Genomic DNA, 26,912 nt, shown 5'->3' on the forward strand with positions numbered 1-26,912 from the left:
GTTCCCTCCTCTTTGCAATTGCTTACATTTTGTCAAGATGATTACTTAATAGCCATCATATGAATTTGAACATTGCATAGACCTCTTGTAATCTTATAAAATTCCTTGCTGATTTGGAGTTTGGAAAATGGTGGAATGTTTATTTTCTTCATGTTTTTTCACTTGCTCAAGATACTCTTTATCTATGTTCCTCGTATCATGTCAGCCAAAAGCCTGTGTATTTGTTTTACCCTTGTTTAATAATATCGAGTACCTGTTGTATTGTTCATCTTCAGTATATAGGTACATGTGATAAGTTCAGCTTTGTATTCAACTCAGCACCATATAAAGTTTATGAGATGTTCACATTGCACATCCAGTTTGGATCAGTTTCTCCATCTTTAATGGGTTAAATCTCTTATCATGGCTCTTCAATTTGAGTTGTTGGGCATATATCAATCTTCATGATGTCCTTCCTGGTGAATGGAAACATGGTTATAAACAACAAGTATAGTGTCATCTTAGTAAGGTCTATGGGTAGAAGCTACAAAGCAACTTGGTTATGGTTGGATGTGAACATTGTATGAGGTTTATTCTGTATTACCAGTTCATTTTTTACTTGTCACTCATGGTATCAATTTGCTTTAGAATATTCTAATGATTAATGTTTCCTGTAAATGGACAACACCTCGTATTACTTGTAGTTACCATGAGTTCATCAGATACTTTTGGTGATGTCATGTATCTGCTTGTTTGAAATAATATTGCATTTTTTCTTTTGCTTAAGCGACTTGACTAAGCATGTTTATTTGGATTATTTATTGTTGTTGTACTGAGGTTCCCCTTTTCTGGTAGTGTTAGTTAATAATTGGCTGCTCGTATCATTTTGAATTTTCCTAACTATTCCTCTTAAGAACCTTGCAGACACTAGTGAGATATCAGTTTCCAGTTGTCCTAATTGTATTCAACAATGGTGGCATATATGGGGGTGACAGAAGATCCCCCGGTGAAATTACTGGGCCATACAAAGATGACCCTGGCCCTACATTTGTTCCACATTCAGCATACCATTCCCTAATTGAAGCTTTTGGTGGGAAAGGTTATCGAGCTGGAACTCCTGAAGAACTCAACTCTGCACTTTCTGAATCTTTTTCTGCTCGAAAACCAGCCGTTATCAATGTTATAATAGATCCGTATGCTGGTGCTGAAAGTGGGAGATCGTAGCACAAAAATTAAGCCACCTTCAACATTCTTACACAAGTAAATCATCTCTGCCATTCATATAATTGTTGGTTGCATGATTCTGCCATTTAATGTTGTCTTTGTCTCAATGTGCTTTTAATAGATGCAGCCGTATCATCTGTTAGCAACGTAGATAACAGTGAGGGGAACACTATTGTGTCTTCATTACCTCCTCTCCGGCTCTTATATATAATTTGAATCTAACCTTGCAAAATTGTTAGTCCTGTGTTTTTTGAAGCATAATAATAATTGTTATCATTTACATTAGAAATTGGCACTGCATGCATGGCCTCCTGCTTTGGTTGCTTTCTCGTGCAAGTATTAAGTTTATTCTAGTACTTTCTTTCTAAATCTTGAAACCGAATTCTGAATGTCATGCTAGTTTATAAAATATGAATAGATTCCAAGGATACAAGAAACTTTCTGTATAGAGTAAATTACGATTAGATGAAACTTAGCTTGATTAGGACTCAGACATGTATACATCAAATAATAGTCAATAGTTTCTCTTGTTTCATTTTTAATGGCATGATGCTGAACATGTCATGTTATCATGTCTGTGGGGATCGTAGACTTGAAAGCTCTATCCTTGGTCTTCATAGCCAAAACTCAGTAAAACTGAACAGGGGATGACGGAACTCAATAATGTTTCCTTTATTCTCCAGGGTAGATCAGATTATGATGTGGAATTTGTTTTTTCACTTGTCTGTGGCCAACATTTAGCTCTTTCTTCTTTTTTTAACTGGTTCATTTTTTTTTTCCATGAACCTTGGCTCTTTATATCTAAACTTATCTATATGTCAACAGGAGTTCTTTCTTCTTAAATTTTTTTAGAATTCCTTTAATTAAAAAAAAGTCACACACAGGGTCTGCTTTTCTAGACAAAATCGGAAAAATAAATCTCTATCATATGCGGGTTGGTTTTTTAGGCAAAATTATGTACTGGTGTTTCTAATTTCTTTCTTCCTCAGAAGGTTTTCATTAACTTAAGAGGCTTATGATTTGCTTTCTTTTATATAAGATTGAATCGACACTACATTTTTCAGGGCGGCATTATGATTGATGATGTTGTGCCTATAAATTATAGTAAAAATGTTGCACCGTTTGTTTCTTCTGCAGAAAAGCTCCAAAACAAGCGAGGAGTCAATTTCAAGAATTGGTCAACGCCGATGGGTTGGTATTTTAGAAACAAGTTGAGCAAGAGACGTACCGATATTGCCTCCTACAGATCTACCCTGGAACAAGTCATGACAACTACTGACAGATCCCAGTGCTTTAATCGATTTGTTTTGCTAGTCTAATTCAGGGCGAGATTCTAGACTCTAGACGGACACTATTGTCTGAGTTAAATAATTTCTAGATAATCATATATAAAGTTTCATTATATCATTATTTTTTAAAATTTAAGAAATATATTATTTATTAGTATTTTATTATTATTTTTAAATTTTAAAAAATATTATTGATTAGTGTATATATCTGATGGTTAGTAGGAACAAGTTTATTAGTTTTATATGTAGATAACATTTTGCTTGTTAGTAGTGATTACTAATAAGATATTTTTCACCAAGAATTTTAAGATAATTAATATGAATAAGATAATATATATTATTGGTATTGAGATATTTAAAGATATATCTCAGGCATTATTAAGATTATCTTAAAAAAATATATTAATCGAGTCTTTTAAGAGATATAGTATGTAATTTTATTTAGTTAATGATATATTTATTAGATTCAATTAAAGTCATTATCTTAAGAATGACTTAGAAAAGAATGGATATTCTTTATATATACATAGTTTGAAGTATATTATATGCTTAAATTTGTATTTGTATGAGACCAAATATTAGTTTTGTAGTTGGAATGTTAGATAAATACCAAAATACTCAAGAATAGAATATTAGAAAATTATAAAGAAAATGATGAGATATTAAGATGATGAAAGGCTATCTACTCACATATAAAAATCAGTTTGAAATAATAGTATTTTTATATGTTGATTTTATAAATTATCTCGATAATAATAAGTTTACTTTATTATTTATATCTATATCATGTGGAGGAGCTATTTACAATAATAGTATAATACAAATTATAGTACCGATGACACAAGCTAATTTAGTAGTATGCTTTAGGGCCATTAATTAAGCTTTAGTGAAATTTTATTTAGGACTTGGTTTAGTGAAACTTAATTATCAAGTTACTGAATATTTTTTGTGACATATCATAGTATCTTTTCTCTTTAAGAATAACAAGTATTATAGTAGTTTTAAAGTATAAGGTAATTAGAAAATAAGTTTAAAAATAATTAATGTGAATTAAGAATTTCAATTTGATTGTATTGATTTATTAACTTAAGCCTTACCACCACCTAAAGTATTTAAAAAATATATGTTCTTATGATTAAGTTTGTGAGTAACTTATAAATGATATAGTGATGCATATTTAAGTACACATTATAACTAATATTTTTTTATTTTCGTAATTAAAACTATTTATTTTTATTATCCTATTTATATTTATATTTATACATATTATATTTGAATATAATAACATGATTGTTTTGATAAGATACAAGATAAATTATTGATGTTATTATGGACTACATTATGACAGACTAACTAGTATATAAAAGAGAGTATAACATTAATTACATGTAATCACTGTAACTCAAATTGCTAATTAAACTTAATGTAGTATTATTACTACATCCATCGTCGTCGAGTCAACTCTCCATTTCTCAGAAACTACGCACCCTATCAAATATGGTCAGGGCTACGCTTGGGATGCCAAAAAGCGGACAGACGGAGAGAGGAAAAGTCTGGTGCCATGTCTGCCAATACCCCATGGGGTAGCTCGGAGGAAAGCAACATCGCCGACTGACTTCGTGCGGAGTGGTTGATGCCTAATAATTTGCCCCTCTTTCTCTCCCTCCGCGACGACGATGATGATGATGAGGGTCTTGTACAGGTAACCGGGAATCGTCGCCGCCTAAGTTCTAAGTTCAGCGAGAGGATGGGGAGCCAGGCAAAGTTGTTGAGGAGTTTCACCAGGGTAGAACCTCAGACTCTGAGTTTTGTCATCTTCGCGGGATGCTTTCTCATCTCCATGGCCCTTCTTGCGGGGTCTGCCGGCTCTCTTGTCTCCCTTCCAAGTCGTGAGTTAAATCTTTCCCATGATCCTCGTCGTCATCGAAGATGTTCCTTTCTGCCGGTCTCAGCCGGAGCTTCTAAACACAAGTTGATCTTGGCTGTTTTTGCAGTGAGTTCGTGGCTGTCAGCTCACACGACTCCTCCTGTCTCTGGGGCCCAAGAAAATCCCGGTCCTCAACACCCACACCCAGGTAAGCCAATTCTCGAATACCTTCTCCTCTCGAATCATCGCCGGGCACACCCAGATCTAGGAGGGAGGTGGGGACTCTCATCCCCGTCATCCAAGCCGGAAATTAAGCAGTTGAATCTGCTGAAACGAGGCACCATGAACATAGTTGTTCCAAGACCCTTTTGCTTGCGTTGGGACCTAACAATCTCAGGTACGCACGTAGTTTTAGGGAAAACAAAAAGAACAAAAGATCTCCAGACAAAACAGTTGTAAATTTCCACCATATGTAGTAGCTGAGATCGATGATCGTCGTGTTTTACCATCTCGACGCTTCTCTTTTGCTTTCTAGTGTTGCGGTAATCATTCCATGATCAACACCTTTTCTTTTTGTTGCTTACAATGTAGAAGATATCGAACATCTCAGTTAGGAAAAGGCAGGTTTTCCAAATTTCATATCATGTGGAGACGGATTTCCACACGGCTCTTCTCGAATTTAAGAGAACCAAATTTGGGGAAGACCAAAGGACAAGACCAATGGACTATTGGGGTACTTTCAAAGGATCCGATGGGCAAATTCACTCATGGATCTTAGTATATTATCAACAAACGACCGTATCCAATGGGCGAATTCACTCATGGATCTAAATAAAATTACCAACAACATCTCGAAGTTCTTATGACAAGTTCCTAGTATTTTAATCTTAATTGTCTGGTTGCAGAAGATGGAACCGACACAAACGAGGAGCCACAGAGAAAGCCCTTGTGCGATACGTCGGACCGAAGAGCTGATATTTGTGACATGGAGGGCGATGTCAGGGTCCGTGCTACCTCCTCATCCGTCTTCTTTGTTACTTCCTCGGATCGGAACGCTTCGGAACTCCAGCAATCATGGCGGATAAAGCCTCATCCTCGGAAGGGAGACCATGCTGCATTATCTCGGCTCACCGAATTGTCTGTAGGTTATTCGAGTACTCACCAAGAAGATGTTCCCAAATGCGACGTCAAGAGCTCGGTTCCGGCCATCATCTTTGCGACCGGAGGTTACATGGGCAACTTCTTCCACGAAACCACCGATCTGGTCGTCCCCCTATATATAACATCGCATAAATTCGATGGGGAAGTTCAGTTTCTGATAAGTGACATGCTCCCGTGGTGGATCGCCAAATACGAACTACTACTGAAGAAGCTTTCTCGTTATGAGATCATCGATTTCAACAGGGATCCTCTGGTTCGTTGTTATCCTCGAGTCATAGTGGGCATCACGTTCCACAAGGACATGAGCATCGATCCTGCAAGATCTGGTGGTGTCACCATGTTCGACTTTGGGCGATTTATAAGGAGCGCCTACTCGCTGGAGCGGGAGACAGCGATCGTGCTGGGGGAAAAGCAAGAGGAGAAGAAGAAGAAGAAGCCAAGACTCGTAATTATCGCGAGGAAGAGCACAAGAAAATTCAGCAACGTCGATGAGATCGCTCGAATGGCAGAATGGCAGGGCTTCGAACCAGTGATAGCGGAGATCAAGAAGAACCAAAGTTTGGGGGAATTTGCGCGCGTAGTGAACTCATGTGATGCTATGATGGGAGTGCACGGCGCCGGGCTCACCAATCTTATATTCCTTCCCACCAATGCGGTAGTAATCCAAGTCGTTCCTCTGGGTGGATTGGAGACGTACTGTTGGTCCGACTACGGAGTGCCGGCGTTGGAGATGAAGATGAGGTACTTGCAATACAGCATTAGTGTCACGGAGAGCTCGCTGGTGGACAGGTACGGCATTACCGATCCGGCGATCACAAATCCGCAAGCCATTCTGGCTCAGAAGGATGGTTGGCGGAATTGGACCTCTATATACTTCTTCAATCAAGATGTAAGGCTTGACGTGAGCAGATTCAGTAGCATTCTCGTGCATGCTCGCCAGCTTCTTCATCGGTAGGAAGACTGTTTACTCGACAAGCTCTGAAAGATTCCACTTCGTTGTGATTTGTAGAGATCGATCGATCGAGAAGGGAGGAGAAATGATGCATGCAACACTTGGCCGTCGTCACACCTTGTGATCCGTGTGCATGTGGACTTGCCTTGGGGCGGTGCATTTTGACTGAGGCCATCGTCTGTCCCGTCATTAGAAACCTCATTTACCACATACGACCAGAAAACTCCAAGCCGCGGGTGCAGAGACGACAGACCTTTTTGGAATCAATGTGACGTCTCCGGTAGTCGTAAAACGTACGTGACGCCACCAATTGTCTTGAACATACATTGCGAGACCTTGCGACTGACCCTACCAACACCCTACGATCCTTATTTTTGTCCCATGACACAAAGCTATCAGTCCTGCTATAGAAAACCGACAAGATTGTTATCTAGCGATTTGGGTAGGAGAAGTCGATTCATATTGTAATGAAACTTATATAGCTGAAGCTGAAGGAAGGCAAACTTTAATGCTACATGTATGTATCAGACGTCTCGAGGCTCATCGATCAGCACATGTGCTACCGTGAGTTCCATGTTGATTTCTGGATCTGAATCTGTGTTTCTGCGTCAATAGTTGATGTTGATACATACCACATTAATTCGCCAACAAAGTGATCGAAAAACAAAACAAAGAAAAGAGTGAGAGAGAGAGAGGAGAAGGTGATGCATCATTTTGTTGATTTATTAATTAGACAAACATAATAAACTTAGGAGACAGCTAACAATGTGTTTGCTCCACAATTTAGGGATGGTCTCTTGCATAAGTTAATTGGCACCGCTGCCCAACTTGACCCAACTTTAAACAATGTTCTTTCTTCGATAATTGCATTCGAGAACAACTCACTCACGGAGATTTAAAGTCATGGACGGACGCCATTGGAATATTATCACGTTAGATCACAAGCTACGTGATTTCCTCATCGACCATTGTACGAAATCATACTTTTTGTTATTTTATTTTTTCTTTGTCGGCTGCAGAAGTCAAATTACAACCTCATTCGTGAAAGACGTGCGCAAGCAAAGTGGACTGGCAAACTCCAGATCTGGAGAAAGTAATTTATGATTGGTACACATAACAGATCATCACCACCATTATAGAACACACTAATGAAGCTTCCTCTTTGGATCGATCTCTATGCAACTACAACAAACTGGCTGTCACAACATAGTTTGATAGCTCCATCAAAGGAGAATAGAGAAGAGAAGCCAATGCGAGGATGACATATATCATAAATACCACATTAATTTCCTTCGTTTATGTACTCTTTTGGTATTAAAGCCTTCTCCTCCTACGAAGTTATCGAAGTCCAAAAAGATACAAATCTTAGACAAAGTATAGCTTAACCTGGTTGATGAATCGAGTTGTCTGTCCGGAGAATGAGGGGAAAATACTTTTCTTAGGCGTTAAGGTTTATTATTTTACAAAATACTTTTATATATTTATTTATATGTGGTAAAAGGGGAAAAAGAAATAGTCGGATTTTTCTGATGGGTTGAGAGAAAAATAAATAGATGCATATAAATAATACGTAAGCGGAGAACACATAGCGTACGATGGCGATGGCGATGGCGATGGGGATGGCGAGAGCTCGGCGGTGGTGGTGAAAGTAGAACCGTAGCCAAGTATGGTTTGGACATGCATGCCTCACGACTGATCTCGAGTGGAATTCAAGGAAAATGAAGCCGGTTTTGTGTTCCCAAGGCATCCCCGATGAGAGAGGGAAGGAAAGCAAATGCGCCGCGCCCCGCTGTCCGGGCATCTATTACTGCCGAAAGGGACCACTTGCATCCTCTCTCGGTAGGGAACCTCCCTGGGGACCTCTATCGAGAACAGGAGCTTATATGAGAAGCAGCCGACGACGGACATTAGCATTCATGGCGCATCTAGTTAGGTAGCTTTCATTGTATTTTATTCTAGTTGACAAGAAGCCAAGGGTGAAATAAGCCAAAAGTAAAAGGCAAAAGGAAGCACGATGATCCTTCAATTATTGGAAGGTGTCCAGCTAAAGTTCAAACTCCACGTCGAAATTGCAGTGTGGCTTGTATCATACATCACTAATGAGATTTTTGATTGCCATAACGTGATTTTGCTTGTCCTATTCTTCTTATTTTGGGTGTGGGTTGCTGCAGTTTAACATGCACATCAACTTAATCAAATATCATGTTTCTTTTTCTTTTTAGTTAAAAGGATATGATCATCCAAAATTTCTCACCTTCAATTAAGTTTTTTTCTTCACCTCTCTCTCTCTCTCTCTCTCTCTCTCTCTCCATCTTTTCACATATATATATATATATATATATATATATATATATATATATATATATATATATATATATATATATATATATATATATATATATATATCACAGGTTCATGAATCAGACCCTGTAGGAAGGGCAGTCAATCACCGGTCAGTGATAACATTGGGAAGAGGAAAAGCTACGGTAAGAAATCTTTTTACGTTTCTTGTGAGCAATTTACCTCTGCCACACATGTCAAGCTGGCTTTATCTCAGCGTTCTAGATTCGTTTTCTTTGTTATTTTTATTGAAACAGCAATTTTGTTTTTTCTCTTTGAGGGAAGATGAGAAAACATTATACATATCCTTAACCGATCATATTAAACCTCACGTTCAGGATTCTCCAGTCTAAGCGAGCTTTGGAATAATAATAATAATAATAATGATAGTAAGCGGCAGCAGCAGAAATGGGTGGAGTAGAAAATGTTCTCAACAAGGAAAGAGTCTAGTCTATAGCTTCTTCTCGAGGTAGAAGAAGAGAGTGGCTTGCTGTGAGTTCCACACGGCAGGTCTCTGGTCGAGCGATCTGATATCTATCTCTTCAGCTGAAACTTGGGGCTTCAGAGATACGCGGAAGATGGGGCTTAACAAGACCATAGTAAGGAACATGAGCCGGATCGAAGCGCGGAAGCTCGGCTTGGCGTTGCTGGTAGGATGCTGCATAGTCATATTGACATATTTCGTTTCCATGTCGGAGACCACCGGTGAGTCTCTCTTGCCTTCTCAGCAACGAATCCTTTTCTTCTCTACTTCCAGAGGTTGATGAGGTGCAAGCAAACGAAGCAAGTAGACTATCTGGGGGAAGCAGCAGCAGCATCGTCTTAATATCTTGCGACTCTTGTTTTGCAGTTGATCAGCAGCTTTCCGTAGCCTACAGGGTTGGCACTGTCGAGGTGGTGGACGGCAAAATTAGTCTACAGAAGCCAGGTCAGAAATCATACAAATTCTGGCTATCGCTTGTTTGGTAGGGTTGATTGAATCTTTGTTGTTGGGCTGGTAATGTCGCCGTCATTAGAATCTGCATAAATCATCAACAACAATGCACGATTGTTGGGACTCGTGAGTTCTTCAAGAAACCTCTGGGTTGTTTTCGGAGAGAAAAAGTGGAAAAAGAAACGAAGGAGAAAGATCTCTGTTTCTGGGAACACACCCAAGTTCTGATCTCAAGACAGATTGAGCAAAAACGATTTAAGGATTTGATTTTTGACTTTAATTGAGTTTTATTTCTCAATGTAACAGAAAGATTAAGGAAAGAGGAGGGTGGACATGGAAATACTGCAGAGGAGAAGGTCCACCACACCAATTTTTCTGCTATTTCCCCCATCACTGCCAAGGAAGAGAAAAGAGAGTCCGAGAAACCAAGTAAGCTTCATCGCTTGACCATTAATTAGCAACTCAGATATGATGATGATTCATGTGCTGAGTAACGAGTTTAGTCTTGCAAGTTTTCATTTAAATTGCACAGACATGTTTAATGTTGTTCAGAAGATGAAGAGATTCTCCCTCCTAAAAGAGAGGCTGAAAGGTCTCAGACGATGAAGCCCCAAGTGGTGGAGCCGATATGCGATTTCTCGGATCCAAGAACGGAATTCTGTGAGATGAAAGGTGACGTTCGCATCCACGGGAAGTCTTCGTCGGTGGTGTTTGTTTCTCCGCACCAGCGAAGCAACGAGTGGAAGATCATGCCTTACGTCCGAAAGCAAATGGGAAACGTGGAGAAAGTATCGGTTAGAACAGCGAGCAGCCCCGGAGGCGTCCCCGAATGCACCATCAATCGATCCGTCCCCGCCATCGTGTTTGCGCTGGGTGGATTCACGGGAAACTACTACCACGACTTCACCGATGTGCTGCTCCCTCTGTTCTTGACCGCACGGCAATTCGACGGAGAAGTCCAGTTTCTCATCACCAACATTCAAGTTTGGTGGCTCCACAAATACGATCCGATTATTAAGAGGCTCACGCGATACGAGTTCGTCGATCTCGACGACAGCAATCAGGTCCTCTGCCACCCACATGTGATGGTCGGCCTCCGCTTCCACAATGACTTGACGATCCAACCTGCACGAGCTCCCAACGGGTATTCTATGCTCGACTTCACCGCGTTTTTGAGGTCGGCTTACTCCCTGCAGAAAGCGCACGCCATCAGCCTGAGGGAACACCCCGACAGGAAGCCGAGGCTTCTCCTCGTAGCGAGGAACGGTACTCGAAGGTTCACCAACGTGCCGGAGATCGTCCAAATGGCGGAGGGGTTGAACTACGAGGTGGTGCGTGCGGACGCAGACTTCGGGGACGTGGCTGGGTTTGCCGGTGTGGTGAACTCTTGTGATGTGATCATGGGTGTGCACGGTGCCGGGCTCACCAACCTCGTGTTCCTGCCCACGAATGCGGTGCTCATCCAGATAGTGCCTTGCTGCGAGCTGGAGGGCATGGCCACGCACACCTTTGGATTCCCGTCCATGGGAGCCGGGCTGAACTACTTGGAGTACAACATCAGCGTGGAGGAGAGCACACTGTCAGAGAAGTATCCCAGAGAGCATCCCGTGTTTACGGACCCTCAGTCGCTCCACAAGCAGGGATGGTTCAAGATGGGGAAGATCTACTTGGTTAAACAAAACGTAAAGCTCGATGTGAACAGGTTCAGGCCTTTCTTGGTGAGAGCCATGGACCTTCTCGGTCGCTAGAATGAACACTGTACTGTTAGGTGTGCTGGGTGGAGTTTATTTTCTTTCTTCTTCTTCTTTTTGTTGATCGATCATACCATACAGTCGTTCCTCGCCGCCAATGGTTTGAGCCGCCTTCTTGCTCTGAGCTAAAACCTAGTCTTTATTGAGACTATTATTTTACTTTTTGCTACTCTCACTGTTTTTACTTTGTGAATCTTATCTCAAATTGGTTGTGTGGAGAGTGACAAAGTCTCGCGGCAGAGAATGAACAGGATTTTTTTTTGTTTGGTTCCAAAAGAAAAGGAGAAAACTTTAACAAAGCAAAAAACACTGGATCCTTATGGCCCATTTTAATGTCCTCCTTGGAATTCTCTACACCGTCAAGTAACTTTCATGGCTTTTTCGTACTGTCAAACATCTAATCGAACATCAAGTTTGTAATGGTTGGAAGAAAATAGGAAATAAAAAAAGAAAAAAAATCTAGGCTGCTAGTAGGTTGAAAGATACGGCACAACCTCCACGCCAGCGACATGTGAAAAATGAGTTGGCATCTTCCGACCGGCAAACCATGAGGTTGATGTCATGTCTCCGTATTTGAGATATTATTATTATTATTATTATGTTGTTCTTGTTAGTGTAAACAACTTTATGCGTGGCCTCGGAGCCGACGCGGCTTGGTTAGGGTCCGAATGATGGGGATCTGATACGACGTCCCTCGAAATTGCCCCGGTGGCCGATTAGGGCGGTCCGGTCGGGTCGTTGCGTCGAGAGGAAGGCTTTTCCGTGGCGCCGGGAAGAAGCGATCCCGTCCTTACACCTGCACACAGGTCGGGTCGGAAGCTCGGCCCGACCCCTCCGACGATCAAGTTAGTGGATGTGAAGGGGTTTTAGGTGAAGAAGTGCTCTCTCTTTTCTTTTTCTTTTTTTTCTTTTCGTTTAGAACTCGAGGGTATTTATAGGCGAGTTTAGTGTTAACCTGATGTGCCTGCCTGCAAAAGCAGGATCGTACCTCTGATTGCGTCTGACATTGCCGTTGACGTTGCGTGGAGGACCGAACTGCCGCAGGGCATGGGCGAGCCTCGGTCACCGTTCTCCTCTGTCTTGGCGAAGCATGTTGGGTCAGACAACGATGAAATCCTTGTCTGGGAGCGGGTGACGTCAGCGCACATCGCGTCGACATTATTGTCCTCTTTGGGGCAGAGTGTCTTACAGACGTGACTGACATCGTAGCGCGTCATGTCGCTATTATTATCCTCGTCGGTTCTCTTGGTAAACTAGAATAAAAATTTCTTATTCTGTGTGGATCCGCTGAATTAAGTTGATCTCCGCACTCAACGCAATTGGCCATCTGCAATAATTTAGCTGTAAAACTTGGAACTCCCCTCGGATCGCAAGCACTATTACAGCCGACACAAACATTAAAAAAGAGGTGCAGGCAGCAGGTCCTGCTGATTGGGTACCTCTCCACTCCACTCGGTTCCTTCCCCCTCTGTGAGTTCCACAATTTCTCCTCCTCTTTTCCATCCTGTTGTTTTCTGATTTGCGGACTTCCGCTCACAAGTTCTGCAGCCACGGCTTGTGCTTACCATCCCGAATGAAATCCCAGTGAGAATAAGAGGGGACGAAGGAAATGGCGAAGGCGTTCAGGAACCTTAACCGCCGAGCGAAGCCTCAGAAATATGGCGTGGCATTGGTTGCGGTGTTCATTCTGGTGGCGCTGACCTACGTTACGAGGACGAGGACTACCAGCATGCGCTTCTCTCTTGGTAACTCGCTGCTCCTTTCTCGACTAGATCTGCCTGCCATCAGCTCGAGTTCTCTCACAGCTTGATGGTGTAGCGGCAACATGGCAGCTACAACCGTCGTCTGTCTTCTTTGCACACACAAAAATACTTCTTTGAAGGTAAACCCAATTTTGGAGTGTGGAATCTCAGATCTTCCTATTTCGACCCCCAATTTCTTGATATTTTTTTTTCTCTTTCTGTTTCTCTCAAGTTTATCTGATCTCTTCTGGGGACAATAGCATCTTCGATTTGGAAAAGGAAGTTAAAAACAAGATGTAATCGGAGGGATCCCCCGAGCGAAGACGACCTCTGTTTCCGAGAGGATCAGATAGAGTTCCTTGGTCCTTCAATTTGATCTTTCAGCCTCATTTTTTGTCGCATCAAAACAAGTTCCACAGCAGTAGTACTGATTATGGGTAGTCAGTAAAAGTCCCCACCTACCACATGCATGGATTGATTTATTGTCCAACCGCAAGATTTGGTGAAGGACCGAGGCCACCGACCCGGTTGCATAAATCCCCATCTCAGCATCTTTCGATGGTGTTCATCACACGGAAGAAGGAACAGACACCGATAAGATAATTTCCGTATCGATGGTGTTCATCTTTGACTGATTGCTTCCATAAACCCAAAGATTATTGTTTTTGATTTGTTTTTCTTGTTCTTGTCGGGGAAAGTAGTCTGATGTCTAGATCGAGCTTCAGAATTCTAAATCAAATTGTTGCTGCCCGTTTTTGCAAAGGTGGATTTGTGACGCCTGAGAAGAAGCCCATTTGTGATACGTCCAACAGGAAATCCGACATCTGTGAAGCAGACGGCGATGTTAGAATCATGGGCAAAGATACCAGGATGGTGTTTGTCGCCGGAGGAGGAGGCGAATCGTGGGCGATCAAGCCTTATGCTCGTAAATGGGACGCCGGATCAGGTGCTCGTGTTCGGGAGGTGACCTTGAAACTGGTCGATGGGTACGCCCAAGACAGGCGCTGCTCCGTCAACCACACCGTCCCTGCAATGGTTTTTGCGATCGGTGGATGGACCGGCAACTACTTCCACGACTTCGTCGACGTGCTTGTGCCTCTCTTCGAGACCGCCTACCACTTCGGCGGCGAGGTCCAGTTTCTCATAGCCAACCTGAACCGGGCATGGATGGACAAGTACCAACTCTTCTTCAAAAAGCTGTCTCGGTATGAGATCATCGAGTACGACGACGACGACGCCATCCGTTGCTTCAAGCATGTGACCCTGGGCCTGAGATGCACCAGCGCCGAGGACTTCCAAATGGAGCCCTCCAAATCGCCGCACGGGTACACCATGTTCGACTTCGCCAAGTTCGCCAGAGGCGCTTTCTCCCTCGAGAGAGACTACGCGTCGAGGATGGGTGAAGAGACCGACAAGAAGCCAAGGCTGATGGTCATAACCAGGGCCACGACACGAAGATTCATGAACGTGGAGGAGATTGTGAGGATGGCGGAAGAGGTGGGCTACCAAGTCGTGGTCACAGAGGGAGATCCTGACGTCTCCAAATTTTCGCGCATCGTCAACTCCTGCGACGTGTTGATGGGTGTTCACGGATCGGCGCTGACCAATATGGTGTTCCTGCCTACGAATGCTGTGGTGATCCAAGTAGTGCCATGGGGTAATCTGGACTGGATCGCCGGCCATTACTTCAGGGACCCGTCCGACCAAATGAAGCTGAACTACCTGGAATACAGTATCAGCGAAGAGGAAACCACTCTCACGGAGCTGTACCCGAGAGAGCACGCGGTGTTCAAGGACCCCATGTCGCTGCATCCTCAGAACGCGGATTGGGACACCTTCTCCAGGATCTTCCTCAAGGAGCAGAACGTGAAGCTTGATGTGACGAGGTTTAGGGCTTACCTGGAGCGTGCCCTTCGGATCCTCCGCCACCGGCGGGGAGAATGAGGTGAAAGATGAATATATTATTAATTATTGTTTTATTTTCAGGAGTTTAGTTTTCCAATTTATTCTTTTAAACTATGGACAATGTTAAAATCCGAAGAGAGGGTATGATGGATGGCATGTCGAGCGATCGCAGATGAGCTGCTGCTGGTGCTGCTCGTCCTCTTTATCTTCTCGGTCAAAAGAGAAGATTGGGAGCTATAAATATCCTTGACTGGGCTTTTCTTTCGAGGAACGTCGTCTTTTTATTTTGTATACGAAAGTTGTCTCCCGTCTTTAATCACTGGCGCACTGCTCCCGATCATCCCGTGCCTCTCCAAAAGCTGACTCTTCTTATTCTAATCTCGATTACGTTCGTAGATGATGGATGATGCATCGATCTACGTGTATCCTTTGATTATAATAAGTTTGGGTGTATCCTTGAAATAACAATACTCGTCCTTGCCGATTATTCAATTACTCACACGGCTATGTGTATTTTCGTGACGTGATTAAATATTTAAATTTAAATAATGATAGAATAATTTTATGATACGCAGCTTTCGGTGTCATTTAAAAAATCTTTATTTGATGTACAAGCGTTTGTCATCAGATCTAAAAATTATATTATAATGATGTTAATAGAATTAGACTAGTATTTTTTTTTCTTTATTTTTTTACTAGAACAATAGAAGACCTATAATATCTTGAGATCTTACCATTTATAATCTAAAGAAGATGTAATTAGGAGAATCCATCCTTTTAATTCATGTCCTAAGGAATCATATTATAATTAAATTTTCCTTCTGTTTAGAATACATCTTAATTAGATAGTGTCATGTATTCTAACATTCTCTTATTTAACCTATTAGTTAGTAAGATATACAAAATAAAATCAAAATAAATAAAATAAAAGTTTATTTAAAATAATTTTACTAAAAAAATTAAAAAAAATATTTTATACATGTATACGAATTTTATAAAATAAGTTAATAAGTCAAATAAATATAATTCCAATGCGAGTTAGTGTTTGTATGTCATTAATATCATGCTTTCTTTTGTATACCACAACACTATTAGTCTTTCCTAATATAATCCAAAATAACTTATATAATTTGTGATGATTCTATTATATACACTCAATTAAAATACGTACATACATAAATGTATACAAAATATTAAAATAAATAATATTAATTACGTAAACAAGAATATCAATTAGAATATCGACTCAAACGTGTATCATTATATCTTGAGCTAATTACAAACTGCCCTCTATAGTTAACTATCGTTAGTGTCCTGATCCTTGTATTTTAAAAAATTATATTAACATATTTGTAGTTACGAAAGTGAAATAATTAGGTCCATTTACTCTAACAACATCAATTTTATTAATGAAAATATGAAAATAAGAGGTAAAAAGATAATTTTAACGTTCGATAGTTGACGACATCGATGGTGGAAGATGACACCGCTGGCATCGATGGTGGTAGACCTCTCTCCCACCCTAACAGTTACCCATTTGTCCTCCATCGGTAGCTTTGCATTCTATCATTTTATAGACGAGAGGAAAAATTTCATAATGATAATTAAGAGAATCCCTTTTATCAAGATTATATCTTTAAAAAAATTTAAAATTTTTTTATTAACCAATCGTAATCAGAATACAGACCGATGTAGACTCATAGACAGATATTAGGAAATCGAAACTTGCAAGTCACCTTCTAAGTTGGAAGATTCAGTTCATCCGGCTCCATGAGCAACATGTTGAGGATGCGATGAGTGGTGTTGCGGAATGATGTCGGTGGCAGATTTAGAATGGTTGACCAACTCAAGACCGACATCAAGTTGGTTTTCAAGGTGGTCCCTTTAGATGTTAGATGTTAGATGTTAATCATCAGCGATCGCAGGATGGTGTCTGCTGCTCCATCCTCAGTTTGGCCATGACGAAAGAGACAAACCTTATGTCTCGTTTTTTTGCTACGGGTGGATGGATGGTCACAGCGGAAGACTTGTTCCATAACTTAGTTATGCCGTCGTGCTCGTTCCCAGTTTCTCGTTGCAAACGTGAAGCCGTCATGGATGAAGAGGAGGTACCCACTGTTTGAGATCATCGAGTATGACGACGACGACACCATACGTTGCTTCAAACATGCAATCCGTGGCAGATGTAGCAGCATTGTGGGATTTTCATATGGAGCACTTCGATGTTGGGCTGATAGCTTAAAGTGGGTTCAGCCCATTGTGGGCTTTATCAGTTCACAGTCCACACACTTTTGACCTAACCTTAGATCAATAAAAGGGGGTATGGTGGCTGCATTTTAAACGCAGGTGACTGCGTTTTTGGGAGAAAAACTATAGCAACGTGGTGATCTTTGCAACAGCAAAGAAGAGTAGAAAAAAAGTAAAAAAACAAAAGAAAGAAAGGGAAGAAAATAAGGACAACGTAACAGAGAGATTGCTCTCAATGATCTAGCAGTGTTCTCATCTCAGGTTAGATCAGATATATAATTGACTCTTGCTGTGATTACTTGGGGAGGTTTTAGATATTATGGACAGTGACGTGATCCTTGTATCCCAATTATTCTCTTGTGATTGTTGCTAGGGTTTAGGGCAAGAGATTAAGATTTGTATATTCATTATTCTCATAATACATTATCTCTAGTTCACCTCGTGATTTTTACCCTTCGCATTGGAGGGGTTTTCTACGTATATCTTGGTGTTCTGTTTGATTATAATTTCATTTAATTTCGCTGTGTATTATGATCTATCATGTATGTCATACTATGTACTAGGTTGCATGCTCTGAGTGTCACGAGCAGATATCAGGCGGATCTAGGCTTGGAGCACTCGGGAAGCTAGTTAGCCTTGCTTTTGATGGAAGGCTTGAACTCTGTAATTAGAGCTGTAAAAACATCATTTACTTTGTTTTCATGCAGGCGTGGCAACGTTAGGTACTAACCACGTTTATGCAAAGCAGGTAGCTGCATGGAAATTCGGCAGCACGTCTACGCAAAAGTAAACCATTTTATTTGCTGGGCTTTTCCTTAATTACTGAGGCTTCCAAGCATCATTAGCAACTCATTGCACTCTTTTATGGGTCCAGTATCATTCTGGGTCTATCATCATGGGTCTATCATCATCCCTGCGACTCTTTTTCTTTCAACTAAAATATTCGAGAAATATAAATCTATTTTAAATAACCAAAGAAAGCGACCACAATAAATATCGTATGGGATCCAGTTTTTTTTTTAATGACTAAATTTGTCATTTCGAACACACACACACACACAGATCGAGGGATTTAAAATGCCCGAGAAATAAACTAAAGAGTAGCAGTGCGCAACGTCTCCCCCGCTTTGATTCTTCCCATATTTGAAGTTGACCGATGACTGTTGCTGGATTCATCCGTTGCATGGCTAATAAATGTGGATGCGGAACACGAGAGTAGGCCGATGTGTGATCTCTCCTTCTTTTTTGACTTGGGAACGGAAATCCGCGGTGGAGAAGGTACGGGCCGATGCTTGTTGCTTCCTCCCGTGTCGGCGGCAGAGAATTAATGAGTCATGGCGCCTCAGATCTTGTGCTCGAAAGCGGGAGATGCTTGTTGCTTCCTCCCGTGTCGGCGGAGAAGGTACGGGCCGATGCTTGTTGCTTCCTGGTATGCACCGTCGGTGACGACACGGCGCCTGGCGTCGTCTTCGCCAACGGCGTGTACGGACCCCGACAATTGCTTCCACGATTTGGCTGGTGCGAACCCTCTCTTCCGGATCTCCCGCCAGTTCTTGACGGAGATGTGCAGATGATAGATGCCACGAACGACTGGGTGCGGTTTGCAGGCACCGTGAACTCATGCGACGTGATGGTGGTGCCATTGGCTAAGCGGGATGACTGGGAGGTGACGATTCGTTTGGACGCAGAGCCAGAGATGGGATGGATGAGGCTGACGCACTTGCACTAGGACACGAGCGGAGAAGAGAGCACCCTCCAAAGTGTTCCGAGGACGGACGCGGGATCCAAGGCACATATCTTGAGCAGCAAATTGGCTAAAGCTCGACGGCGCCTGCTTCAGCCGTTCGATTCCCTGTATAAATCAACTCCGAAACAGAGCCCAACAAAAGTCATCACAATATTTCTAACCCGACTTTTGGCTTAAATACGAAAGAAATGAATGAAAATTAAGCATATGATAGGTTAAAACATAACATACAATCTGAACAATTTTCTTTGACATTCTTGAATTAGCTCCATAATACCTCCAAGCGATAATGGAGGAGAATGATTACAGTTTTCACTAATAATTGGAGATCAAAATCCAAATCTAATGTGGAAAGAGCAGAACCAAACAAGACGTGATTCTCGGTTCCTTAGACGATTGCAGGTTGTGATTCAGACTTGACGCTTAAAAAATTCACCACCAAAAACGATAGCATCGGCACCCGACCGCCATAAGCTCTGCCACCTTTTTCTCACTTGTTATAAGCTCTGCATTTTGCATGTCGATTCTTCCATTGCTTCTCCTCCTCCTGATAGACAGCTCAACGACACATGCAGGATGAAGTTGGCGAAGAAGTTCCGGCCACAGGTCGAGCCTCGCAGTTTCGGATCAGGACTAATCGTCGGATGCTTTCTGGTGTCAACGACATACGTTATGATATCCAAAACTATGATAAGCATGGAGCATTTGTCTATCCGTGAGTTCTCCTCTCTGTACTCCAACATTTCTGTGGTGTAATTCTAGTTTTTACAGTGAATTGCCTGCCGTCCTCGTCATCGATAGATGTAACTCCTATGAGTTCTATGGTTGAAAAGAACAAAAGGATTCAACTATCAGGTAAGACCAATCAGGCGATCACCTTTGTTCATTTGTTCTAGTGTCCTAGTTCTTGCTCACTTGAAAAAATGAAGCTGAACGCCTAATATTCCCTTCTTCTTCTTCGATCGAAGAAAATATTTGAAGTGAGCAACTATTGTGTTGCTGGAATAAAATGCTTGTTCGGTAAGCGATTCAGAACAAAAGGCAAGGTGTTATTCTGATTTTATACCGCGAGAAGGATACGTGGGTGTTCTGATAATATGGATTTGATACGATTTTTCATAGACGATGTTGTCTAATGTTCTTTTCTATTCTGCTGTTCTCTTGCCGAAGAATATGAGAGTGCAACACGAGAGAGCAAGCCTACAAGAAGTGACGCTATCGAGATGCATGGCAATGCTTCCTCCGCAGAGTCAGCTTCCGAAGTTCCCTTTGAAGAAGATAATGTTTCCAGCACGAAGAACGGATCAGGTGATCAACCGTGCTATTTCATTTGTAATCCTGATTGGTTTATATAGTGTATATATATCAAATGTCCATTAATGTAAAATGACGCTCTGTTAATTTACCCGACAGATGGCAAGGAGGAGGAAGAGGGAATAAGCCGGTTGTGCGAATCGAGTTCGGGTAATTGCAAGCCGGAAAACGATAGGGAAGTGCTGGAGACACTAACTGCTGGTGATTCTAGCGAATCAGGTTCGCTTGTACTCGTTGCCTATTTGAGCTTGCCATTGTGAATTCTTCCAAGAGAAAAAAAGACTGCATAGTCTAGTTTAATGGAAGCCATTAACTGCATTGTCTTCCAGATGGGGCGCCTGAGAGGAAGCCCATGTGTGATTTTTCCGACCACAGATCAGACGTCTGCGATATGGAAGGTGACATAAGAGTCATCGGGAAGAATCTGTCCTCTGTAATGCTCGTTACCCCCTCTGATCATAAGGGCAGCAGAGACAGAAACGAGTCATGGCAGATCAGACCTTATCCTCGCAAGTTCGACGACTCAGCCATGGCTAAAGTCCGGGCTTTGAACTTGACATCACCGCATGGCGATCGAGAAGCCCCTCGATGCACTGTCAATCACGCTGTCCCCGGCGTCCTGTTCTCGACCGGCGGACACAGCGGAAACTGCTTCCACGACTTCGCCGACGTGTTGATTCCCCTCTTCCAAACTGCCGGCCCGTTCCAAGGCCAGGTCCAGTTCATCATTGCCGATCGTCAAGGTTGGTGGATGCACAAGTACCGCCCATATCTAATGAAGCTGTCGTCGTATGATATAATCGATTACGACAATGACGACAGAGTGCATTGTTTCAAGCATGCTGTCGTTGGATTGAGAGCCGAAAGGGACCTGATGATCGATCCCGCCGGAGCCCCAGAAGGGTACTCCATCATGGACTTCGTGAGGCTCACGAGGAGAGCCTACTCGCTAGAGCGAGATCGCGCGTGGGCTGCGGCCGGGGAGCCGCCCGGCAAGAAGCCAAGGCTGCTGTTGATAGCGAGGGGCGGGACGAGAAGATTCATGAACTTGGAGGAGGTGGTGGGCATGGCGGAGGGGGTGGGGTACGAGGTGGTGGCGTCGGAGCCCGACTTCTTCGATGTGGGCAGGTTCGCACGGGTGGTGAACTCGTGCGATGTGATGGTGGGCGTGCACGGCGCAGGACTGACCAACTTCGTCTTCCTTCCCACCGACGCCATCGTGATCCAGGTGGTGCCACTGGGCAAATTGGATTGGATAGCGACCAACTTCTACGCGGAGCCTGCCATGGGAATGAAGCTGCGGTACTTGCAGTATGACATAAGCGTGGAGGAGAGCACCCTGAAGGAAGCGTTCCCCAGAGACCACCAGGTGTTCAAGGACCCCGAGTCCATTCACAAGCAAGGCTGGTTCAAACTGAGGGACATCTACCTCAAACAACAAAACGTAGAGCTTGATGTGAACCGATTCAGGCTTGTCCTACAGAGGGCATTCGAGCTTCTCCGTGAAAAGAAGTACAGTTGAAGAACCGGGAGTTCTGTATATTGATTTAGTCCCATCAATTACGAACGACCACACGGATGACTCTATATATGCCACAGCAATCATTTTGCACTCATGAATGCCTTTCTGGGTGCTGTCACAGCAAATTACAGTGGGCCTCGTAGCGATGCCGCTTTTCCTTTCTGTGTTTGTACGACGTGTATACAGTAATACTACTACATAGTAAATGGCATGTCGCCATCCGCCCCCAAATCACTCAACCAGCCATGGCGATAAGTTGCTGCACTCTGTGAAGCCATGTAGAAAACGGACAAGTGTTTATGATATTTTACACAACACAAGCGTGAGACAGCATCCGATACGTACCTAATTTGGAAGTACAGCCATGTGCAGATGAACCCCTTCCCCGGGAAGGTGGCTGGCCGGGCGAGGTGGACAGGAGGAGGAAGGGAGAAGCTGCCGAAGATGATTGGGAGGCATAGGGAAGTAGGAAGCAGAGATCATTATCCAAACGTAGGAAGAGGAAGAAGTCACTCTCCTGATCGACCCATTCCCATCACCTCCAGCAGCAACCCCCTCTTCCCCTTTCGCCTCCCCCTGCGATCTGCATGTACACTAATTGACTTCGCTACGTAGCCAATATATAATTAAAATATTATATATTTTGGGGAACACTGAAGCCAAAAAGCCATCATTAATCCATCAGACATTTATTTGTCTCTGAAAGATTGCATGCAGTCTACGACACCTCTATTCTCAAAAGTTACTCCGACAGGACCAGCATGCTGACTTCCCCAGCTAGAAATGCACCTCGCTACGTGATTCCCGTGGATTGAATGACACTCCGAGTTTATGGGTTTGCATAAAAGAATCTCGTGGAATAAGTGTATTTGATCCACTTCCATAAGATGATTAAGTCATTAGCTTGTTGATCTTAAATCACTCCTTTCAACTTATGATGTGAGACTAGATCCATACGTTTTACTCTTCTCTAGTTCCAAGTTTTGGATATGTAGTCTAGAATCTGTGTGAGACTCTGGTCTCACGCTATAACTCACACTAACACTTAATCTATCATGATCCGAGATGGCATAACAGGTGTAGGGACCTTACTTACATGAGGATGCTTTGGGTACTCAGGTGAAAGAGGATATGATATCATCCAATCCAATCTGATCTGGTGTATTCAAGTGTAGGAGTTGCATAAACAATGAGCTACGCGTTTGGTACGATCACATTACCAGCCGGGATTACAAAGCGAGCAATAATCCGAGAAGTGGAGTCCTAGGAAGTATTTTAATATGCCCACTACCTAAGATCGATGTGATCGAGGTCTCGTTTCATATCTGCACGGCGACACATATCCACAGCATTAGCATTTGGATAGAATAGAAGAATGGATGCATGGATTGGCACCATCACCTTAGCTTCGAGTTCGGTAAGCCTTTGTCTTTTTTCATCATCCTGCATGCTTCCGCCTATTCATTCTTTATCACCCAACTAAGTTAAATTTGTGGAGGAGTCTTGAAGACACCTACCCATGTACGAGTAGTATTTGCAGCGTTTCTTGATTCGTGATAACATGTAGAGTTGCTCATCAGCATTTCACATATGCAAATCGATTTAGACGGTCCAAATCAAATTAGACGTCGATACAAGGCATGAGCAGATTTGATTTGCTTGCTCTTCCAATTCCATCTTTTTATTTGGCTTTTCTTGCAAGCGTTGAAAGATCACAACCTGCAGGTTTTAAATGAAGAGCAACACGAAAGCACTAAAAGACAACTCAAACTAAAGAAATCTCGACAGCATGTACCACATGAACGCACAAATATGTAGTGAGATGCTGACACCGACGGCAACGTGGAACCAAAGTGAGCTAAACAACGAGAATTTAATATTGTCTCTTTTGTTTTCGTTTTATTATTATCTTTGGATAAAAAAAATAATAGACTAACAAAAGAGGATGAAGCTTGATAGCATTGTTTCTTTGCAGCATGATATATTAATGTTCAAGTTTTGAGCGATGAAAACAAATCTCTTTGGTTTTTTATTTTTATTTTTATTTCTAAAAGAAAAAAAAAAAACACGTCAAACCGGTGACATGGCGGTTGTCGGGAGCGAGAGAAAGATAGGCTTAGCCGTTAAGAAACACACGGTCGTTGCGATCCTTTTCTTTGCTTCACAGTTATCCCACCCACGTCGCATGCCACGCTGGCAACTTACCAAAACGCATTATTACCATCAATTATTAAAGAAGAAAAGGAACAAAGCAATGCTATTATTAGCAGTTGCTACAGAAGAACCGAAGGGTAAAAAGTACAAAACAAAAAGGCGACACGATATGTATGCGCTGCGTTACGTCCAGAGACCGAAACAATGGCGCACACACGTACAATTATATATAGCCAGCCAACCATATCTTGCATATTACTTTATTGTTGCCAGTATTATTAGCTTTTGCGTGATCCTTAAATCCGAGCCTCACGAGATCACCGACACGTGTCTACTGATACGTGACAAACGTGTTGGGTTCGTTTGCTGGACCCCAATCCGCCACCAAATTCCGGACTATGCACTTTTTCTATTTCTTTTTTTTTTTTTGACTTTATTTGTGGTATGTGCGAGTGAGTGCGCGCTCTCATCAGAATTTACACTTCTTCTTCGTCAGCATCAGTACTCCAGAAAAGTAGTCTATAGGATGTGCATGAATCCAAGATTCCATGCTGCAACAAGAAAATTACAATGAAGTTTCCAACTTAGAGGATATATCCATATACGTATGTATATATGTATGTATCGAAGCGTGTCCCTCGTGGTTATCGAAATAAAGCAAAAGTAGGGAGAGATTTAAGTTGCTTTCTAGAGAGAAAGCGAGGATGCGATGCGCCTCTTTGACTCTCATCTTTTTCTTATACTACAAATAAAAGGATTCAAAATGCTGGGACCCAGGAAGACGAACAACCAATGGTCCACAGAGATCCACGTGTCGCCACGTCGAACTCGAATCAACCCAAGAGCAATGTATCAAAACTTGATTGAGCAATCTGTGCCGTCAAAACTTAGCATCGCTAACCGACACTAGATGCGACGCGTCAACATGGTTATCGGGCAACTAACGACCGTCCTCTACTATAAAATGCTTCCTCCGGCCCCCCCACCATGCCGCTCTGTGAAGCGTGAAGAGGAGAGGACAGAGAAGTGGCATGGCGTCATCGGATATTGGGCTCGCCGGCGAGCTGGTCGGAGGAGGAACGGAAGGGGAGAAGACCGCAGCGGAGATGTCCGCGATCATGGAGCGGATCCGGTTGGAGGATGAGGAGAGCAGGGTCCAGGCAGCGGGGGAGATCCGGCGGCTGACGAAGACGTCGTCTAAGCACCGGAGGCAGCTCTCCGACGCCATCGAGCCGCTCGTCTCGTTGCTCCGGTCGGGCGGCCCTGAGTCCGGCGAGGCCGCCATCCTCGCCCTCCTGAATCTCGCCGTCGGGGACGAAAGGTGCGAACTTTGATTCTTCGACGGAAGATAGATATCTTCATTCAGCGTATGGTAATTGTCTCTTAGTGGTTGTCTCATGTCGTTTTCTTGTCTTGTTCTTATAACTCTTTGTTTTCTCATCATGCTTTTATCTTTCCTTTGTTATTTTTCTACCCTCTATGACGGGACGACTGTAGATTTTTATGTCCGCTTTTTGTGTCTTTTATTGATGTGATGGACAATAATGGAGTCGATGTCCAAATTCTCGGATGACTCTACTATTGGAGGCTTGCTGGAATTACATGTGCCTGTGCTACGACAAAGAAATTAAACCTCGAGAGAAGTTGCTAAAGGAAGCCTTGTGTTGTTTGATTTCTGCACCAACACATGGAGTGATGATTTTGACATCATTAGTTTTATGGTTTCAGGAACAAAATCAAGATAGTGGAAGCTGGCGCACTCCAATCACTCCTACATCTCTTGCAATCCACAAATTCTAGCTTACAGGAGTATGCAACTGCAGCTGTCCTGACTCTCTCTGCTTCGCCCATCAACAAGCCTCAAATCAGTGCCTCTGATGCCATCCCCCTCCTTGTCAAAATCCTTGGAGATGGGAATCCACAAGCCAAGAATGATGCTGTCAGGGCTCTTTACAATCTTTCAGCGATCGCAGAAAACCTGAAGGTTATCCTTCCACTCCAACCTGTTCCGTCTTTGATAAATCTGCTGAAGACCTCCAAAAAGTCATCCCGAACAGCCGAAAAGTGCAGCGCCCTCTTGGAATCACTGGTGAACTTCGAGGAGGGAAGGACTGCTTTGACAGACGCAGAAGGCGGAGTGCTGACGGTGATACAAGTACTTGAAGAAGGGTCTCTCCGAAGTAGAGAGCATGCCGTAGGAGCCCTCCTGACAATGTGCGAGAGTGATCAGTACTGTAGATATAGAGAACTTGTGCTTAACGAGGGTGTCATTCCTGGTCTTCTACAGCTCACTGTTCAGGGGACTCCCAAGTCTCAAGTGAAAGCTCGTATGCTGCTTCAGCTACTACGAAGCTCTCGCCATCACAAGTCTGAGCTACCAGCAGACACTATTGATAGCAGTGTTTGTAGCATCGTCTCCAAAATTGATAGCGCTGATCAGACAAGGAAGGCAAAGAAGATGTTGGCTGAGATGGTGCAGATCAGCATGGAGATGAGCTTGAGACATTTACAACAGAGGGCATCCATATGAACTCGAAATGTGTATAAGTATTTTTAGGAGTTGTAATTGTATTCGAATTAATTGAGAGAGTTTTAATTAAATTCTAACTTCTTAATAAATTAAGCTTCGTGTCAATAAGTATATATTGAGTTTCAAGGTTTTGATGAATATGAAAGCGTAACACCTTTTTTTTGGTACTCTGAAAGTGATCTCTAAGGTCTTTACCATAAAATATTTTTTCAGGTTTATGTGAGAAAAAAAATTCATTTAGCTAAAAGCTTAAC

General features: G+C 42.6%; 5 protein-coding genes across 9 annotated transcripts; all 5 read left to right on the forward strand.

The window, feature by feature from the left end:
• The first annotated feature begins 3,963 nt into the window (after window positions 1-3,963).
• LOC103996593 (alpha-1,3-arabinosyltransferase XAT2) lies at window positions 3,964-6,586 on the forward strand. 3 transcript variants are annotated; one of them, XM_065169351.1, is made up of 4 exons: window positions 3,964-4,121; window positions 4,195-4,381; window positions 4,487-4,756; window positions 5,265-6,586. In XM_065169351.1, the coding sequence occupies exons 2-4, from the start codon at window positions 4,240-4,242 to the stop codon at window positions 6,473-6,475; spliced, it is 1,623 nt and encodes a 540-aa protein (XP_065025423.1). In that variant the 5' UTR covers window positions 3,964-4,121; window positions 4,195-4,239; the 3' UTR covers window positions 6,476-6,586. The 3 variants fall into 3 exon arrangements, with proteins under 3 accessions (XP_065025423.1, XP_009415799.2, XP_065025424.1); XM_009417524.3 differs by having other exon boundaries at window positions 4,487-4,567; XM_065169352.1 differs by lacking the exons at window positions 3,964-4,121; window positions 4,195-4,381 and having other exon boundaries at window positions 4,613-5,092.
• A 2,614-nt stretch (window positions 6,587-9,200) lies between these two features.
• Window positions 9,201-11,656, forward strand: LOC103996594 (beta-1,2-xylosyltransferase XYXT1). The gene is made up of 4 exons (XM_009417525.3): window positions 9,201-9,517; window positions 9,663-9,740; window positions 10,053-10,175; window positions 10,299-11,656. Exons 1-4 carry the CDS (start codon window positions 9,391-9,393, stop codon window positions 11,492-11,494), a joined length of 1,524 nt encoding a protein of 507 aa, XP_009415800.2. The 5' UTR covers window positions 9,201-9,390; the 3' UTR covers window positions 11,495-11,656.
• A 1,161-nt stretch (window positions 11,657-12,817) lies between these two features.
• LOC135649495 (alpha-1,3-arabinosyltransferase XAT3-like) lies at window positions 12,818-15,435 on the forward strand. 2 transcript variants are annotated; one of them, XM_065167897.1, is made up of 3 exons: window positions 12,818-12,967; window positions 13,083-13,242; window positions 14,003-15,435. In XM_065167897.1, the coding sequence occupies exons 2-3, from the start codon at window positions 13,107-13,109 to the stop codon at window positions 15,181-15,183; spliced, it is 1,317 nt and encodes a 438-aa protein (XP_065023969.1). In that variant the 5' UTR covers window positions 12,818-12,967; window positions 13,083-13,106; the 3' UTR covers window positions 15,184-15,435. The 2 variants fall into 2 exon arrangements, with proteins under 2 accessions (XP_065023969.1, XP_065023968.1); XM_065167896.1 differs by having other exon boundaries at window positions 12,830-12,967; window positions 13,038-13,242.
• A 4,267-nt stretch (window positions 15,436-19,702) lies between these two features.
• On the forward strand, window positions 19,703-22,243 carry LOC135648773 (beta-1,2-xylosyltransferase XYXT1-like). Of its 2 annotated transcripts, XM_065166707.1 has the most exons (5): window positions 19,703-19,853; window positions 19,910-19,993; window positions 20,309-20,446; window positions 20,552-20,671; window positions 20,782-22,243. In XM_065166707.1, exons 1-5 carry the CDS (start codon window positions 19,715-19,717, stop codon window positions 21,972-21,974), a joined length of 1,674 nt encoding a protein of 557 aa, XP_065022779.1. In that variant the 5' UTR covers window positions 19,703-19,714; the 3' UTR covers window positions 21,975-22,243. The 2 variants fall into 2 exon arrangements, with proteins under 2 accessions (XP_065022779.1, XP_065022780.1); XM_065166708.1 differs by lacking the exon at window positions 19,910-19,993.
• A 2,871-nt stretch (window positions 22,244-25,114) lies between these two features.
• LOC135648542 (U-box domain-containing protein 4-like) lies at window positions 25,115-26,748 on the forward strand. The gene is made up of 2 exons (XM_065166308.1): window positions 25,115-25,449; window positions 25,857-26,748. Exons 1-2 carry the CDS (start codon window positions 25,160-25,162, stop codon window positions 26,656-26,658), a joined length of 1,092 nt encoding a protein of 363 aa, XP_065022380.1. The 5' UTR covers window positions 25,115-25,159; the 3' UTR covers window positions 26,659-26,748.
• Window positions 26,749-26,912: the final 164 nt, after the last annotated feature.

Source organism: Musa acuminata, chromosome BXJ3-9 (genome assembly GCF_036884655.1).
Source record: "Musa acuminata AAA Group cultivar baxijiao chromosome BXJ3-9, Cavendish_Baxijiao_AAA, whole genome shotgun sequence".
Taxonomy (NCBI): domain Eukaryota; kingdom Viridiplantae; phylum Streptophyta; class Magnoliopsida; order Zingiberales; family Musaceae; genus Musa; species Musa acuminata.

Bases quoted from the DNA above. Each gene is read 5' to 3' on its own strand.
- LOC103996593 (XM_065169351.1), top strand. From the start codon at position 4,240: ATGGGGAGCCAGGCAAAGTTGTTGAGGAGTTTCACCAGGGTAGAACCT. The intron at 4,382-4,486 runs GTGAGTTAAATC...CTGTTTTTGCAG, and splicing joins TCTTGTCTCCCTTCCAAGTC to TGAGTTCGTGGCTGTCAGCT. The intron at 4,757-5,264 runs GTACGCACGTAG...GTCTGGTTGCAG, and splicing joins TTGGGACCTAACAATCTCAG to AAGATGGAACCGACACAAAC.
- LOC103996594 (XM_009417525.3), top strand. From the start codon at position 9,391: ATGGGGCTTAACAAGACCATAGTAAGGAACATGAGCCGGATCGAAGCG. The intron at 9,741-10,052 runs GTCAGAAATCAT...TCAATGTAACAG, and splicing joins AATTAGTCTACAGAAGCCAG to AAAGATTAAGGAAAGAGGAG. The intron at 10,176-10,298 runs GTAAGCTTCATC...AATGTTGTTCAG, and splicing joins AAGAGAGTCCGAGAAACCAA to AAGATGAAGAGATTCTCCCT.
- LOC135649495 (XM_065167897.1), top strand. From the start codon at position 13,107: ATGGCGAAGGCGTTCAGGAACCTTAACCGCCGAGCGAAGCCTCAGAAA. The intron at 13,243-14,002 runs GTAACTCGCTGC...GTTTTTGCAAAG, and splicing joins CAGCATGCGCTTCTCTCTTG to GTGGATTTGTGACGCCTGAG.
- LOC135648773 (XM_065166707.1), top strand. From the start codon at position 19,715: ATGAAGTTGGCGAAGAAGTTCCGGCCACAGGTCGAGCCTCGCAGTTTC. The intron at 20,447-20,551 runs GTGATCAACCGT...TTTACCCGACAG, and splicing joins CAGCACGAAGAACGGATCAG to ATGGCAAGGAGGAGGAAGAG. The intron at 20,672-20,781 runs GTTCGCTTGTAC...ATTGTCTTCCAG, and splicing joins TGGTGATTCTAGCGAATCAG to ATGGGGCGCCTGAGAGGAAG.
- LOC135648542 (XM_065166308.1), top strand. From the start codon at position 25,160: ATGGCGTCATCGGATATTGGGCTCGCCGGCGAGCTGGTCGGAGGAGGA. The intron at 25,450-25,856 runs GTGCGAACTTTG...TTATGGTTTCAG, and splicing joins CTCGCCGTCGGGGACGAAAG to GAACAAAATCAAGATAGTGG.